The following is an 18,865-nucleotide window of genomic DNA, read 5'->3' on the forward strand; positions in this document are numbered from 1 at the left end:
CTGCCAGTTCTCTAGAGTTACTTCTGCCTCTGCCACTATAGGCTTGACAGCAGCATCACTACTACTCTCAAATACAAAACAGGGCCATGAGCCAACACTAGGGAGGAGAAAAGAGCTGGGAGCAGGTGCAGCCTGTGCTCTTGCCACCACCTCCTCCTCATCCTCCGCTGCCACCTCACAATGCCCAATTTCCAAAAAGGCTATCCTTCCCGGCAGGACCAGAACGATGTGTGCTTGAGAATAAAAGATGGACTGGACTACATCTGTTACATTCTGTGAGGTGAGAGTGTGCACTCCATTTATGTCTGGGCAGTTAGAGTGTACCATTTAGTGCTATTTATTTCTAGCTGTGAAAGAGGAGTGCAAAATGTATTTTATATTTGAAGAAAGAATGTTGTACAGTTTATTTATGTTGAACATCATCCACACAAGGATTTTGTTTCCTATCACTAAAACTGCTGATGCAGGGGCATTTCTTATCACTGACACAAGGGCATCTTTCCTCCCATTTTTTGCTGCAGCGCCTAAAGCATGCCACAAACAATGCAAGCACAATGTGCACTGCTTTAAACAATATTGCTTCACTCCAGTACAAAGGTTTGTGCCCTTCAGCCTACTGTATCTCGTTCAGCACGGCACATTTAAACCACCTATTTGAAAATGGCTGCCAAGGGGTACAAAAAAGGTTGGGGACCACTGCTCTACCTTTTTCTCTTTTTCTTACATTATTCAGGGTCAACTTTTATTTGAGTCATTCTCGTCTAGTAAATACTTTATTACCCTCTGACCAATGCTGTATCCCAGAAGCTAAGTTTCTTCCAGGCTTATTGCAAATTTTTTTGCATTGACTAGTTAACCTGCCCTTATAAATGGCATCTCTCTTGCATAGGAATCCCAGCGAAAACTAAAAATGACATCATCCAGATATGCCAAAGCATATGCTTTATGGATTAAGAATGCAGTCCATCAACTTAATTCTCAAATCTCACTGACAGAGGCCTCACCTCTCTCCCTCCATGCATCATTTAGTGTTCTATCGACAGCTGCTGACTCAATGTTCAACATTTAATGTTGGACGTCAAACAACTAAATGTTGATATTGCACTGTTAAGTGGCTAGTATTTGTATCCTTTTCTTTGGCCAAATGTTGTGCCCATCTCTGCTGTCTAATGCATTCTCACTTTAAACAAATTAAAAGGTACATTTTTTTTCAGGGGCCCCATGTAAACCAGAAGGAGGACCACATACTGGTACCACCTATAAAGTGTTGCAAATGCTGTATTTTTCTTTGCCTTGGCTGTTAAAGGACATGCATTATGGGACATAACCACTTGCTGTTAGATTGCTCTATAACCCTAAGGTCTAACATTTTCTGTAACCCTTCTGAAAGGGCCTTTCTCTGAGCTTCTGGTACACAATAAAGTCTTTTTTTTTTAAAGGACAGGAGGCTTAGTGACGATATCATGGGAAAACCGCTCTAGAACTTTTAGGGTACATGTTCTGAGGGGCATTGTTTTTGGATACAGTAGGACATTGTCAAAGACTACAAATGTGTTCATGCTCCCTTGGCAGACTGTAGTGTCTGTCCAGATACATAGCAACCTTCTCATAAGCAAGGGTACCAGCAGACTTTGCAAAATGTGATTGGAGTACATTAATTTAATACTTGTGGCAAGATCTACAATACTCCTTCTGTATGTATACTAACATCTTTATCTTGGCTTTTAAAAACTGTTTTAATTTGCTATATTTTCTTTCTAGGGAGGTCAACCTATTCCTGAGCCAGCCAGAAAGTACAACGCTCCACTGTCTTGTTCAGCAACCGCGGGACAGATGTCCACATCTCTCCCAGCAGCCCTTTCAGGAGCTACCCAGTCTGGTATATTACCACCATATATGATGCCCCTTTGTCAGTATGCTGGGGTTTTCCCAGCACCAGTTTACGGAGCGCAGTGGCCTGGAGCGGCAGCACCTGCCATAGCAGGAAGTCGGTTGATCACGCAATCTGCAAGCATGCAGATATTTCCTATGTCTTTGCAGCAACCTACCGTGAAACAATCTGGTTCCAACCTGAGAATCACGTAGCTTTGATGCCTTTTTCTGTTTTCAAGTGTATGAGCCTGTCAGCACCCTGTGTGTTTTTTTGATTTTACATCTCAGCATTGCTGAAAAATAATTTTATGACTGTCACAGCCCCTTGTCAGCATTAGGAGTTGGATTAGTAGTATGGTTATGCTGCAATAGTCTTTGGCTGAGGCCACAAATGCACACAGCCATGCTCTGCATCTCACAGCCACTGTGAAACATCACATGATCATCACCACTTGTCCAACATCTGTGATTTCTCATTTTTCACATTGTGAAATGTAAAGTACTTGAACTGAAAATTGTGGGAGGTTTAGTGCCTTGAGAAGTTTGCTTCCCATTTTCTTGGGAAAATCTGTGTAGAGAAAAAAATGATAAACCAGTTTATTTTCTAATCTACCATTTTTGTTTTCCATCCATAACACAGTGTACGCATTTTTTTTTCTCCGTTTTTTTCTTTATTTTATTTTTTTATGTTTTTTTGGAAATGGTAGCTATCCCATTTTAAAATATAACCCCCTCCCTACATTTGAAAAATAATGCTGCTTTATTTATTATTTTGGCATACAGGTAGCTTGGATTACATGTGGCTTTTATTTTAATTTACAAAATAATAAATTGTTTAATATTTATAAGGTAAAATGTTTCCAGCTACAGTTTGAGGTATATACTCAAGAGAAGAATGCAGTGAATACCTTTTTTATTTTCTTTTATAGTTTTGTTTGTTTTTTATTGTAATAATTGGCTGGTCTTTCGAGCCAAATTCTTAAAATTTGCATGTCGAAATTGGCACTGGCGTTGGTTTCCAAAAATGCTAGATTGGGATTGTTAAGAGTGTAACATATTTGGGCTGGGTAAGTCTCTACATCAGCTTTCAGTTGAATTGAAGCTGGGCAAGTCTCTACATCGGCTTTCAGTCAAATTGAAAGTGCTATTGCAGTTGTACACGAACATGTTTGCATTATGGGGTGTTTTGGATCTAGGAAATATTATTCATTTGTGCCAGTCAAACCTTGATGTGCTCTGTACTGAATTTTTTTCTTTAAAAAATGGAATGTTAAACAATAACACTAGAAACCAAAGCTGGCCTGGGCAACAGTACCATACAGAAGCCATCCTAAAATAGGAACATGTGGCTGTTGTCTGAACTTGTGGTTGCCATTTTGTGTATCAGAATAACACAGCCTTTGTAGGTCTTGAAAACCAGTGGCATGAAAAGAAACGTACTCAATAGGAACAACGAATGGGGAATAGTTTGCCTTAAACGTTTGATTCCAAAGCTAATCTCGAAAGGCTGTAGCTATTAGGTTCACGCAAAAAACATGTCACATTACATATTTTGTGTCTTTTGGGTATTTATTATTTTTTTATTTTAAGTTTCAAGTTTTGCTGCAATAAAATCTGGGAATTTTTGTTGTATGTTGGCACACAATTTTAATTTTGCACAGTCACATCTTAGAATATTAGCACAGTTTAAGTATGGAGAGAGAGAAATATTTTGTGATAAAGAAGTCAATTGTTAAGTCATTTTACCAATTCATTTGACGCACTTTCACCAGAATTTCTTTAAGCTGCAAGACTGTGCAGCTTTTTCACATGAGGTTCACCTTGGAGTGTCTGGAAAGTCTCTCTGGTGGCTGCAGTAACCACTTGGGGTCTTCATTTTATTTTTTAACTTACACTACTAAACTAAAAGAAAAAAAAGTTGGTTCATCCAAAGAGCACTGGGATTTAACCTGTGTATATTTGTCATTGGTTTTTTTTTTTGTCCTGTTACCATTTCGTTGACATTTCATCCTTTCTTTTGAGTTCATAACTTTTCCCTTGTATGACAGTGTCTGAAAGAATTCTGTTGCCCATGGCTTCCAACTAGCTTTTTCTATTTATGTTCTTAGTATGGGAATAGGAGAAAAAGACAGCGGTTTCTTCAAACACTTGCATATACTTGAACACATTTGCATAGTCCCCACATCACTGGCATCAGCAGTACCTCAGTGAGCAGATGTTTACATAAATTCTGCAATTGCTGCATTGGCTGAGCTAAACCAGCTTTGCTCATGTATAACTGCTTAATATAGAATACTAGATGCAGTCCTTCAGACAAGTATAGATTTATTTTCAGAACAGTGACTGTTCATCTGCACTGCAGCTTTGAGTCCGTACCATAACCATGCGTAGAGAGGTTTTTAGAAATGTCTAGCTTGCACCAGTTGTGCATATATTGCAGATATCCTCACCAGAGCACAGTGAAATAACTTTTTTTAGCCCAGTTAGTGAATCATACACGTGTGTCTTGAGGAATTCTACACAACGTGCATCATTGGTGAGAACTGAGAAGTTTGAGAGCCTCTGCCCTAGACCAATCCAACACTAAATACCGAAACCTTTCTCTGTGTTTTTAGCCTTGATATGCATACCACCTGGTAGGTACAGTTGCAAACAGTTCTCTTATTCACCTAACCAGTGGTTTCAGTTGCAGATCCTTAGACGGGTAGTGAGACTTGTCATGTCAGATGAACGTTCTTTCATGACATCTTCGTTCCCCAGCTGGAGGCATCTGAGCCTCGTTCTGCCAAGCTGTGAAGTGTATCTACAAAAAACTTTAACCATTGTAAATGTTTTCATTTTGTTGGTAATCCCTGACTGTAACTCATCAATTCTGCTGGAATTGAATTTTATATGGACCATTCTGCAGGCGAAAACTTAAAGATAGGAAGAGATTTCTGTTCTCTTCGACTTCTTGAGTTTGTTTTTAGATTCATGTCTGTGCTTCATGAACAAACATGGGAAGTACGTACTGCACTCTCTCCCCCATTGCTTGCACTGAATCTTACCTTCCAGGTCGCTCTTGCCTGATTGTATAAAGCTCCTTCCCTTGTGTATGCTGACACAGTCAGTGGCACCAATGCCTCAATATTGTATTATACAGAATAAACATTTTGTGCTTGAAAACATATTTTGTGTGTCCTTGTGTTTTTCTCCTGTTCAGTTTCATCCTAAACCTTAAAGTCTTCCCATTTTTTTTTCTTTTCAGTTGGTTTATCTGTTTTATGTATTTATCATGGGACAAAGAGCAACCAATCAGATGCCATTTGTAAATTATTTCTCAAAATGGCTTTTAGGGACTGGTAATGTGGCTTATGTCTCCCAGATTCTGACATAAATAACTGGAATATGTTGGTTGAAAAAAACATTTAATAATTTGTCAGATTATTCCACTCTTCTCATCAGGGCTGTGGAGTCGGTAGATAAATGTTTCGACTCCTAAATGTTCCGACAATTTAAATTTAGTAGGAGTCGAAGTTGAAGTCGGTGCATTGTTTGCCGACTCCAGGTACCCAAAATTTCCTCCAACTCCTTGACTCCGACTCCACAGCCCTGCTTCTCATATTAGACAATGGCCTTGTATTACTAAATGGGAAGAAGATAATTTTTCTTGTCACAACCTCGAAGGGGCATTATATTGAGTTTACACTTGCAGACAAGGGAAGCATTTTAATTCGTCAGGTTTGATCAGCAGGTTCAGGCCATAAATCAGTTTCCTTCCACTTCACATTTATGTGCCACTTTGTGTTGGTCCATCACGTAAAAACCCAATAAAATGCATTTACCTTTTTTGTTGTAACATGACAAAATGCGTAAAATTTTAAGGGGGTGAATACTTTTTCAAGGCACTGTACAAACACAGCTTCACAAAAAACACTGCACAAATCTCTAAATTTGAAAAATTATTCAAGATACAAATATTTAGACCCCTTTTACACTATTGTGACTTCAAAGTCGTGCGATTTTGCCGCGAGTTCAGGGAATGCCTGTGTAAGTGGCATCAAAATTGGACCAAAGTAGTGCAGGCACTACTTTGAAGTCGGAACGACTTAAAGTCGTACAAATATGAATGGTTGTCACTGGAAATCATGGGAAACGACTTGTCATGCTACTTTGCCATCACAAATCGTGGGACAAGTCGTATAAGCGTGAAAGGGGCCTTATTCAGAAAATAATGTATCAAGTTAAGAAATATGGTTAAATCATGTTATCCAGTAAGCTGCATGAATCTTTCCCGGCAAGCTTAAAAATATTTAAAATTCAATTGTGTACTTGCACCTTGAGTCAATTTTGTTCCTTGTACGGTGTTCTAATCTACCTGATGACCTACTGTTTGACTGTTTAGTCATTTTATCATTTCTGTTTATTACGATTGACCGCATCAGGACTGTCCAATTTTCATCAAGACCTTTTTCAACAAGGACTGTCTTTTTTTTTTTCTGTTCTGGTTGATGCTGGACGCACAGTTGCGTTGATTTACTGAAGGCAAATAAACTGTGCACTTTTGCAAGTGCAGTTGTTCCAGAGCTAAGGGACCGAGGTAAAGCTTCACTTTTCAAAAAATACCCAATCACATGCAAAGGTGAAAAAAACTGCATGTTTTGATTGTACTTGATTAAATGATGAAAGTCGGCAGAGCTCTCCCTCATTTACTAATCTCTGGAGCAACAGCACTGGCAAAAGTGTACAGTCTATTTGCCTTTAGTAAATCAACCCCACTGTCTGTGTTCAGGGTCAGAGTTTCTGTGAGTTCTGACTGCAGCCAATTGGCCAGTTTGTATGCATGAATGTAGCCTAGGGCTTTTCATACACATCAATCTAATATTTTCCATACATACTCTTATTAGTCCAATAATAGGAAACAAAAGGGTTACATGAGTATGAGAACAGTAGCCCTGGATGACTGTTAACCAGGAGGACTAGCTATGAAGATTTGGCGGCCCTGGATATAGAGCTTTTCTATCATACAGCAGCGATTAACATGAAAAACTGGGTAGCTTTTACAGCATAGGCTAAAAAAGTTTTACAAAGCTTACTTGACAAAAATTGCAGATTTAGGGGCAGATCCACAAAAGTATTACGCCGGCGTATCTCACGATACGCCACGTAATTTCAAATTTTGCGCGTCGTATCTTTGTTTTGTATCTTCAAAACAAGATACGACGGCATCTCGGCTAGATCCGACAGGCGTACGTCTTAGTACACCGTTGGATCTAAGCTGCAATTTTTCGGCGGCCGCTAGGTGGCGTTTCCATCGAATTCCGCGTCGAGTATGCAAATTAGCTAGTTACGGCGATCCACGAACGTACGTCCGGCGCATTTTTTTTACGTCGTTTGCGTTTGGCTTTTTCCGGCGTATAGTTAAAGCTACTATTATGAGGCGTACTCAATGTTAAGTATGGCCGGCGTTCCCGCCTCGCATTTTGAATTTTTTACGTTGTTTGCGTAATTTGTTCGCGAATAGGGATTTGCGTAGAATGACGTCACCGTTGTGAGCATTGGCTTGTTCCGGGTTAATTTCGAGCATGCGCACTGGGATACCCCCACGGACGGCGCATGCGCAGTTAAAAAAAGTCGTTTACGTCGGGTCACGACGTATTGACATAAAACACGCCCCCATTACATCCATTTGAATCCCGCGCCCTTACGCCGCCAAAGATACACCACGGATTCGAAAAAAAAAAAAGTTACGGCGGCGTAGTGTATCTTAGATACGCTGCGCCCGGCGGAATCTTACGCGAAGGTACGTGGATCTGCCCCTTAAAGTGTATCCTCACAGGGTGACTCTGTGGATACACAAATACTAGTGTGCCACTGTCCCGATAATGTTTAGAAGGAAAGAATTGAAACAAAAGAATCGACTTTGTAGGCACACACATGTAAAATTAAAGTTTTTAATTGGATAAAGTTATAATCATTGTGTGAAAACACATATTAAAACACGTTATAATGTACAGTGACCACAAAGACTATAATAACACCTCCAAATAGATATATAATTTATAATATATCCATTTGAAGGTGTTATTAGAGTCTTTGGGGTCGCTGTACATTATCATTTTTAATATGTGTTTGTACACAATGATTTTAACTTTATCCAATTAAAATGCTATGTGTGTGCCTACAAAGTCCATTCTTTAGTTCCAATGTTTTCCTTCTATACGAAGCTTACTTATCTTGTTCCCAGTTGTGAGTGATGTCCTGTAACATGGCAAGAGGACAAAACTGGTCACCTGCACAGATATTATTCTAGTGCCCTTCATGGATTGTCAGCAGGGAAACCCAAAGCTTGCAGATGAAAATCTACAAGTTATAAATACATTCCCAACATAACAGGGAATAGCAAATAAAAGAAAAACGTATCCTTCTGAGACAACTTGGACACCATAGGGATAAACTTATGACAGCTGGTATTGTTAGATAGCACATGAAGGGCTCTGAAATACAGTTCCCAAGAGGAATTTTTGACCAAAATGTTCAGAAAACCCAAAGCTGAGAGATGGGACATCAGAAGAAGGTGCACTGGTGCGTATTTAAATCTCTCCCAACTCTCTCAGTTCCTTTAGGTCTGAAATTATATGGTTTTCTGCCCTACAATGGGCATGGAAGGTTTACGGGAAGGGCTACAAGTGTATCTGTAATTTGGCATCAAAGAGCTGTATCACTTAAATTCAATTCTACAGCACCCTGGGAGGGGGGGGGGGGTATAGATAATGAAAAGTAGCCTCATTATTAGTCACAGAGAGTGTCCATTACATTGAAGAATAGTGAAGAACATAAGGTGAAAAGGGCCCAGCACAAACTTCAAGGCCAAGATATTATTTGCATAATAGAGTGGCCAGTGTTTCAGGACTATCACAGCTCGGTGCATGATAACGGAGATGTCCCAATGCCTCTAGGTACACTCTGGTGGCAGTTTATAGCATTCAAAGTAAAAACCGCTTCATTTAAATGGTTGCGTGATTTTTACATTCCTAAATTTCGATAATTAAAAAAAAAAAAAAAAACTATTATAACAGATATTCCAAGGCTGCTATTGCTGATCTCCTTCTAAAAATGTACCGTAAGTCGCCTGTCAGTCATGCCAATCTTTTTACTTATAAATTATTAAATTTAGACCATAAGCCAGGCTCTGGCATTTTCAGAAGTGGCCTTAGTATTTTGCTAATTGCAGAATTTCCAATGGCTATCCTACTGATCCCATAGCTTCAATGGTTCATTAATAAATTACCTGGTACATATATGCAGTTCATAAGAAGTAATGGAAACTCAAATGATTTGTTCCACAACCATTTATTCCTAGGTCCTTCAGTTTATAGTACATATAAAAAGATTATAGCAATGTGACCAGGTTGTGTAACCATAAAATGTCCATCCACAAATGGAAGCATCCCCAAGGGCATTAGAATCAAAATCCAGGAGGAACTGCAGAGTATAAAAGAGAAGAGAGGCACCTCTAAGTTTTGCTTAATGTTGTACCTTCATTAAATGAAACCATATTGCTACACTTAGAGGTGCCTCTCTTCTCTTTTATGCTCAGTTGTGACATGACGCTACTTGTATATCAAGACATCGCTTGTATATCAAGTCAAAACTTATTAAAAAATGTTGCTCGTCTTGCAAAACGCTCTCAAAGGTTTACTGTATAGGAAAAACAACCAAAATCATTAAGAAGAAAAAAAATTCCCTTAATTTCTGTTAAAATAAAAGTACCAGGACCGTATTAAAACCCCCAAAATGACCCCTTTGTGCAATGTAGACACACCAATATGCTCTCATTTCTTGGGTAAATTAAGAAACATGCTGGTATTGAGGGGGTTAAAACACTGACTTTGGTAATGGTGCACTAAATACATTATTGTATAGGACACCGAGAAGGTCGATGAAAGGGTTAATATACAGGCTGCATACAGTGGCAGGATGGGGAAGAAAGGGCTAAAAATGAACTCCGGGGAAAGGAAATATTGTCCAAATACAAGAGATGTGTATTCTTAAATCTTGGTGTGCTTTGTGTATTTCCGCCAGATCTGTGCAGTAATCCAGTGTGAAACTGTCTGTGCAAGAGCTTCCTGTAACAAAGACCAGTCTCTGCTGCTCTCTCCCCTTGTCCAAGGTGACTGGCCTCGTCTCTGCCCCCTTCTGTACTTTTCTGCAGACAGCCTGTAGTAGGTCCTCCCAGAGCTCTACACTTTGTACTACACAGTGATGATGTCACAGCAAACTTTATATGACAATACCTTGGTTTGCGAAGACATTTGGAACACACAAAGTAGATTTATATCTCTTGTGGCCATTGAGATATATATTTTAAATGAAAGTGTTTTTGCCTGGCATTCAGCTTGTAGGCTTGTGCCTACAATAGGAACATTTCATGTTGGCAGATAAACGAATGCCGCGTATACACGGTCAGAATTTGCAATGGAAAAAGTCAGATGGGAGCTTTCCATCAGATATTCCGACCGTGTGTATGCCCCATCTGACTTATTCCATCCGAATTTCCGACGGACTTTAGATAGAGAGCAGGTTCTCTATTTTTCCATCGAAAAATTTCGACTGAGTTTTGTGTGTCTGCGGCATTAGAGTGCCTTCACACTGGGGCGGTGCCCTTGCGGGACGGGAAAAAAGTCCTGAAAAGCGATTCATAAGCGCTGCGTCATGGGCGCTGTTAACCCCTTCTTGGGGGTTAAAAGCACCCTGCCATTGCCCGAAAAGTGGTTAAGCGGCTATAACGGCTGTTAAGTGTTGATAAAATGAGCATCGCTTTATCGCTAATGCCGGTGACTTGTCCTTAAGGTTCCCCTAACGGGAAAGTTCCTTCAAGGACTGCGCAGGCGCAAACTTGCCGACAGAAATCTCCGAACCTTGCCCGGCTTCCAGGCTCATTCTTTAACATCCCCGTGGATTGGAGGATGTTAAAAAAAGCCAGGAGGCCGAGCGAGCGAAGCGAGGACGTGAGGCCGACTGGCCACTTTCCTCAAAATCCACGTCGCCCTGGATGCTGGCCGAGGTTCGGAGATTTCCGTCGGCAAGTTTGCGCCTGCGCAGTCCTTAAAGGAACTTTCTCGTTAGCCGGAACCATATCTGCAGATCAGATTGTCGCCTGCGCAGGAACTTTCACGATAGCCGGAACCATATCAGCAAATCAGGGGCACTGCTCCAGTGTGAAAGTAGCCTTAGACTGCCCAGGTTAGGGAAGGGTTAACTTTTTGATTGCCTGTTTCCCAGGCTTTCTGGGTCCTGCCTCCTTTCTTGGTCTATATATAAAAAGGTGGAAGGCCAAGCTCAGAGTTTCAGGGCGGGACCGCATTAGAAACAGGAGGGTCAGTATCACCCAGATGGATGTAGCCCTTTATCTGCCACCCCTAAGGGGACTCACCAGCCACGGACACTACTAATTATGGACGCACACCTTTACAGGTATGCCTGGGAATCCACAGCATAGTTAGTCATTAAGACTGTGTTGCACTTTACATTGTAATGTGTTTAAGTAAAGCTTTAGCTGTTTAAAGCCTTGTCTGAAGTCATTCGAAGGGGTGCATGAAGGTAAATGGTGTATGGAAGGAACAGGGCCTGTAAAGCGCACACACAGGGTATTAAAGCAAGGCCACTGCAAAAAACTTTGGCAGGAATATTGGAGCAAGAGAATAGTTGCCACAGGTAACCATGAACTGCTGGGAATGTATAGCTGCCGGTCATAAAGCATGGTACCTGGCATAGATAACAGGTCCTCCGGTAGCCAGAGGGTCAGTGTTTCGGCTCTCGGTATAGAGACCCCATATACCTGGCCGTATGGTACAGAAGAGAAGGAGGAGCTAATGATTGCATGAATGAGGTCCACACTAAGTGCACAATGGGACCTTATTCTGTCACTGGGACTGAGGTGGCAGAGCTATGCTGGACTGGTGGAGAGGGCATAGATTCAGCAGTGTCCCCCCTCAATGCAATGTACTTTACATCTAGCTAAGGATGGCATAATTCACAGAGGAACTCTGTATGTCAGGTTATCTATGGTTTTGCAAAGCTCCAGACTGTCTCTCATTAAGAACAATGGGCCAGATCCTCAAAAGGGATACGCCGGCGTATCTACTGATACGCCGTCGTATCCCTGTTTCTATCTTTGGAACTGATCCACAGAATCAGTTTCCAAGAGATAGACAGAAGATCCGACATGTGTAAGGGACTTACACTGCCGGATCTTAGGATGCAGTACCGCATCCGCCGCTGGGGGCATTTTGCGTCGAAATGCCGCCTCGGGTATGCAAATTAGCACTTACGGAGATCCACGAAGCTTTTACGCTTCGTTTTTTCTCCGTAAGTTTTAGTTTGCAACCGTAAAATTAGGGCTGCTTTTACAAAGTGTAAACTGTTTACACCTTGTAAAAGCAGACCCTTCTGTCCAGCGACGTGTTTTTTTTTTTTGTTTTAAAAAAAAAACTTTTTTTTTTCCCGACGCAACTTTATTGACCCGTCGCGATCCACAAAGCTCGGCATAACGTAATTTCGCGCTATGCACGTCGGGAAAATGACGTCACGAGCATGCGCAGTACGGCCGGCGCGGGAGCGCGCCTAATTTAAATGGGAATTGCCCCCATTTGTAGAGGAACGCCGAAAATTTCTAGGTAAGTGCTTTGTGGATCGGGCACTTAGGTAGAAATTTTAAGGCAGTGTAACTTAAATGGGAATTTTTACGCCGGCTTTTTGTGGATCTGGCCCAATGTCCCTCTGTCCCTCTTTTCATTCTCATTTGTCCCTCATTTTGGTCTGATCTATATAGTTGAATATAAAATGCACGTTTTATCTTTCAAAAAGTGTTTCACAGTGCCATACCGTTTATCTCATTTCTAAATTATTTATATATATATATAAAGGAATAGTAGTGGTAAAAAAAAGCAATTGTGGGTTGAACCAATAGATTTATTTTGTACAATTTATCCTTTGGGCGTGGCAGGGGGTGTGTCCTATGCCTACTTACTTTTGCTAATAGGTGTCCCTCATTCCCATCTCAAAAAGTTGGATATGGTTCTGCCATAATGTTGACTTCCACAAGAATGTGTCCCCGCCTAGTCCCTGGCACTGATGAGCACATACATAAGAGGAGAGGTACCCACCTACATGTTTTGGGCGAGTGGCCCTGCCCACAAGCTTTAATGTTTAGAAGTGCAGGATAAGAAAGGTGAAAGGTTGATATCAATTTCACATATATACAGAGACATTTAGATTGCATGTGTAGAAGACATAGGGGTTTATTTACTAAAGGTAAATCCACTGTGCACTACAAATCTGAGGGGTAGATCTGAAATGAGGTGAAGCTCTGCTGATTTTATCATCCAATCATGTGCAAGCTAAAATTATGTTTTTTTATTTTCCTTGCGTGTCCCCCTCGGATCTGCAGCGACTGCACTCCCAAGTGCACTTTAAGTGCAAAGTGGATTTGCCTTTCGTAAATAACCCCCAAGGGGTGCCTAAACCGTTATTAAAAGAACAAAACTGAATGACTCAATCTGCTGTTTTTGCTGATCCGCTCATTCTTTCCCCGTTCACAAATTCCTATGATCTTTCGCTTTCGTCTGTTGTAAGTCGATAGGAAGGCATCAACCAAATAATCAACAGCATATGATGAACAATCACAAGGTACTGAGCCCCTTTGGTCGGCTCGGTACTCGGCTATTAGCAGGCTGAAAGGCCATACAATGCTATTTATTCAGTGGTGTTTGTAAAACCGCACTGAGAAAATACAAACCCCCCCCCCTTCCCAAAAATCAGCCCTGCAGTGATTAGACACAAGGGATTTGTGATTGATTTCAATCAAAAGCAGGGGGTGGGGATTGTGCCTCTCCAGACATTCCCAGCCAGGGCAAGTACTGTGAGTAAAGCGGCAATGTGGCGGCCTATTTTGGGGGCATCAGATCGGCCTGGGGGGGGGGGGCTGTGTCAGTTTCTTTTCGGGACACTATTGTCCTGGAATGAAGGTGCCCGGGACCCGGGACAAACCTGCAAAGTGCGGGACTGTCCTGGGCAATTTGGGACATGTGGTCACCCTAGCAGGGATGGACTGTCTATTGGGACTACAGGGAGTTTCCCAGTGGGCCGGCTTCAGTGACAGCCGACCGCCGCCCTCCTCTGTCTCTCCCTTCCCGCAGCGCTCACCTCCTCTCCCTGCCCACAGCCCTCACCTGGGGGGAACACAGAAGCAGGGGGAGGACCAGAGAATCAGGGGGAGGACCAGAGGAGCAGGGGGGATGACAGAGGAGCATGGGGCAGGGGACACAGCTGACTCAAAAGCTATGGCCTGGGAGTTTCTCACTTCTGCCTAATCTTGTCCCATAAGGGGGGGCACCAAACTGATTCTTTGCCCCGGGTGAAATAATGTCTAGCTTCCCCACTGGTACTGCCTATAAAAGAGTACCAGTACCAGCCGTTCGACTCTAATAGTAAAACAGCTAGTGGCTAGTGAAGGGGGAGAGGGGGCTTGGGTGGCCGGGGGGGTGCGGGAGCTGTCCAGCCGCTGTGGGAGAGACCTGTCAAAGTGGGCCAGTCTGGATGAAGTCCAGGGCCAAATTTTTGTCCCAGTCCAGCCCTGCACCCTAGTGTAACCCCCCCCTGAACTCTGCACTCTGTATGTAATGCAATCCTGGTATTTATTGCCCTTTTAAGACCCTCCTACTGTTCCTGAAATTTGACAGACCACACCCACTATTTGATGTGATTCGGAGGGGTTTAGGGGGGGTCATGGTTGAATTCCAGCACCTATTGTTTGCTGAAGTCTAACAAATGTATCAGTAAGGAGAGCCAATAAACATGGAGGTCAGAGGTGGACATTGCACCCTCCAGCATAGCAATGATCTCCTTCTCTAGTCTAATTGCCCTGAAAAATCCATCCTGAAATATATAGCTGTCTTAACCAGAAGGGTGTATTTTAAACCTTCCAGGTTACCTTTATGAAATAACTGACATGGCAGAGATCTCCCATCGGATTAATAACCATCTTCATGCTGAAGGAATTCAATCATTTTAGTATCTTTGCTAAATTGCCAATCAATAATGCAGACACACTAAATAGGTACTTGCACAAATTTTATGATGTATAAAGCTAAAAGGCTAATTGATGTTGCTGTGAATTCATTTACATAAATGCTGCTGTTTCCATCAGATATGCTTTTTACCGACTTATTTCAATGATTTTATGTCCCTTGCATCAAGGCAGCAGATTAACACCATCACAACAATTAGCATAATAAACATAAATAAACATGGTAATGTAGCCAATCAAGTGTGCTGCATGACTGTGCTGATAGGAAACAGGCTGATAAGAGGGGAGGGCAAATTGAGAAGAGGGATGACCTCATCTGTCTGCTGCTGCTCTATTACTGTCCAATCAGCATGGGGAGTGGAGGAAATGACCCCTGAACAGGAAGTAAGTGAAAGTCTTCTAACATACCTACGCGAGACACCTATTAGCAAACGTTTGTAGGCATATAACATATACCCTGCCATACTCCTTTAACCACTTCAGCCCCAGAAGAATTTACCCCCTTCCTGACCAGAGCACTTTTTGCGATTCGGCACTGCGTCACTTTAACTGACAATTGCGTGGTCGTGCGACGTGGCTCCCAAACAAAATTGGCGTACTTTTTTCCCCACAAATAGAGCTTTCTTTTGGTGGTATTTGATCACCTCTGTGGTTTTTATTTTTTGCGCTATAAACAAAAATAGAGCGACAATTTTGAAAAAAAAACTATTTTTTACTTTTTGCTATAATAAATATCCCCAAAAAAGATATAAAATTTTTTTTTTTCTCAGTTTAGGCCGATACGTATTCTTCTACCTATTTTGGGTAAAAGAAATCGCAATAAGCGTTTATCGATTGGTTTGCGCAAAATTTATAGCGTTTACAAAATAGGGGATAGTTTTATTGCATTTTTATTAATATCTTTTTTTTTTTATTACTAATGGCGGCGATCAGCGATTTTTTTCATGACTGCGACATTATGGCGGACACTTCGGACAATTTTGACACATTTTTGGGACCATTGTCATTTTCACAGCAAAAAATGCTATAAAAATGCATTGTTTACTGTGAAAATAGCAATTTCAGTTTAGGAGTTAACCACTAGGGGGCGCTGAAGGGGTTAAGTGTGACCTCATATTGGTTTCTAACTGTAGGGGGTGGGGCTGGACGTGTCACATCATTGATCGTGTTTCCCTATAACGGGAAACACACAATCAATGACACTGCCACAACGAAGAACAGGGAAGGTGTGTTTACACTCACCTCTCCCTGTTCTTCAGCTCCGGAGGACCAATTAGCTGGACACCGGCGGCGATCGGGTCCGCGGGTCCCGCAGCCGCGGTCACGGAGCTTCGAACCGGGTCGCGTGCACGCGCCCCCATGGCTGGGCTTAAAGGGCCACGTACAGGTACGTGGATGTGCCCAGCCGTGCCATTCTGCCGACGTATATCGGCGTGAAGGGGTCCTTAAGTGGTTAACCACTTCAGCCCCAGAAGAATTTACCCCCTTCCTGACCAGAGCCCTTTTTGCGATTCGGCACTGCGTTGCTTTAACTGAGAACTGCTCGGTCGTGCAACGTGGCACCCAAACAAAATTGACGTCCTTTTTTTCCCACAAATAGAGCTTTTGTTTGGTGGTATTTGATCACCTCTGTGGTTTTTATTTTTTGCTCTATAAACAAAAAAAGAGCGATAAATTTGAAAAAAACTTTTTGATTTAACAAATATCACATTTTTTTTTTGTTTCACAGTTTAGGCCGATATGTATTCTTCTACATATTTTTTTTTCTTGCTGTCACAATGTAGAGTAAAAGATTTCCTATCATCTGTGCCCAGTCTTGCCACAAAGAGTTAATCCAGCTCTGAGCAATCCTCTTTTCTTTTTTCAGTGAAATAAACGGACAAACAGGAGAAAACATTTGTCCGTTCTGCCCCCTTGCTGTGAGTGACAGGTTATTTACATGTCTCATGCACAAGCCTGGAGACAGGCATTATTTTTTAATTCCCACCCCCATTCTTTTCTGAAGTCATGTGGGTACTTTTCTGGATTTTGACTGGATGTTAGTGATCATAGCAGAATTTAGTGTAAGAAATGCATAGGGAAAAATGCATGTTGACAAGGGGAGTGTAAAGGAGGGCGGGGAGTCTACTGACATCACGACTCCACCCACAGAGCTCCAGACAACAGACCCACCCACAGCTGAGTTTCAGTTGGTTTACAACAGTTTGGTAATGTTATTTATTTATATCAGGTACTTACAGTGGGGAGAACAAGTATTTGATACACTGCCGATTTTGCAGGTTTTCCTACTCACAAAACATGTAGAGGTCTGTAATTATCATATGTATTTCTCAATTGTGAGAGACGGAATCTAAAACAAAAATCCAGAAAATCACATTGTATGATTTGTAAGTAATTAAGTTGTATGTTATTGCAAGACATAAGTATTTGATACATCAGAAAAGTATAACTTAATATTTGGTACAGAAACCTTTGTTTGCAATTACAGAGATCATACGTTTTCTGTAGTTCTTGATCAGGTTTGCACACGCTGCGTCAGGGATTTTGGCCCAATTCTCCATTCAGAGCTTCTCCAGATCATCCAGGTTTCAGGGCTTTTGCTGGGCAATACAGACTTTCAGCTGCCTCCAAAGATTTTCTATTGGGTTCAGGTCTGGAGACTGGCTAGGCCACGCCAAGACCTTGAGATGCTTCTTACGGAGCCACTCCTCAGTTGCCCTGGCTGTATGTTTCAGGTTGTTGTCATGCTGGACCCAGCCACGACCCATCTTCAATGCTCTTACTGAGGGAAGGAAGTTGTTGGCCAAGATCTTGCGATACATGGCCCCATCCATCCTCCCCTCAATACAGTCCAGTCATCCTGTCCCCTTTGTAGAAAAGCATCCCCAAGAATGATGCTTCCACCTCCATGCTTCACAGTTGGGATGGTGTTCTTGGGGTTGTACTCATCCTTCTTCTTCCTCCAGCCACTGCGAGTGGAGTTTTGTCTCATCAGACCACGTGACCTTCTCCCATTCCTCCTCTGGATCATCCAGATGGTCATTGGCAAACTTCAGATGGGTTTGGACATGCGCTGGCTTAAACATGGGGGACCTTGCGTGCGCTGCAGGATTTTAATCCATGAAGACGTAGTGTGTTACTAATGGTTTTCTTTGAGACTGTGGTCCCAGCTCTCTTTAGGTCATTGACCAGGTCCTGTCGTGTAGTTCTGGATTGATCGGAGTCTGTTTGATTGAGTGTGTGGATAGGTGTCTTTTATACAGGTAACTAGTTCTGTTGCTCCGTGTTATCCTAGCATGTTTCAGGCATTGGGGGTTGTATAGAGTGATGTTTAGGCAGCATACAGGTCACATCAAGCACAAATGGAAAGGGCCAAATGGATAGCTGCAAGTTGTAAATAATGATGTCACTACACATATCACATACAGACTGTATGTAGGTGTAATTCACCTCTTTTATATGATAATAATAAATGTTTTTTTTTTTTAGATTCTTCAGATGAGCCAGAAGATGATGAGGACAGCTATTGAACGTGGCAATAGTCACTAGTCTTGTTTTTGTTTTTTAGCCATGAACATTTTCCATGATTTGAAAGACTGTAGATCTGCAATATCAAATAAAAATTTATTGGGGGAAAAAAAAAAATCCAGCACACAAATATTTACTTTGATATGAAAATTATATACTGGGCTCACATTTGACAATAAAAGTTTTACACAAAATTTTTGTGGTCTGAAGGTAATTTAACACTGAAAGCGGTTGTAAGCCTAGAAAAAAAAAGGATCCTGTTTCTTTAACCACTTAACCCCCGGACCATATTGCTGGTCAAAGACCAGAGCACTTTTTGCGATTCGGCACTGCGTCGCTTTAACAGACAATTGCAAATAGAGCGACAATTTTGAAAAAAAAATATATTTTTTCCTT

The 18,865-nt window shown here is 41.7% G+C and overlaps 1 protein-coding gene across 7 annotated transcripts in view; it reads left to right on the forward strand.

Annotated features, from left to right (window-relative positions):
* Nucleotides 1-18,660, forward strand: part of WNK2 (WNK lysine deficient protein kinase 2) — a 312,062-nt gene extending 293,402 nt beyond the window's left edge. For 6 of the 7 annotated variants that reach the window (XM_040359293.1, XM_040359294.1, XM_040359297.1 and 3 more), the window contains one exon: nt 1,762-5,041. In XM_040359293.1, coding sequence (XP_040215227.1) covers nt 1,762-2,085 — 324 coding nt within the window. In that variant the 3' untranslated portion in view covers nt 2,086-5,041. Of the gene's footprint in view, nt 1-1,761; nt 5,042-18,430 lie in introns of those variants that run through there. The other variant, XM_040359295.1, reaches the window with a different exon arrangement.
* The last annotated feature ends 205 nt before the right edge of the window (nt 18,661-18,865 follow it).

The sequence above is a fragment of the Rana temporaria genome, chromosome 7 (genome assembly GCF_905171775.1).
Source record: "Rana temporaria chromosome 7, aRanTem1.1, whole genome shotgun sequence".
In the NCBI taxonomy this organism is placed as follows: domain Eukaryota; kingdom Metazoa; phylum Chordata; class Amphibia; order Anura; family Ranidae; genus Rana; species Rana temporaria.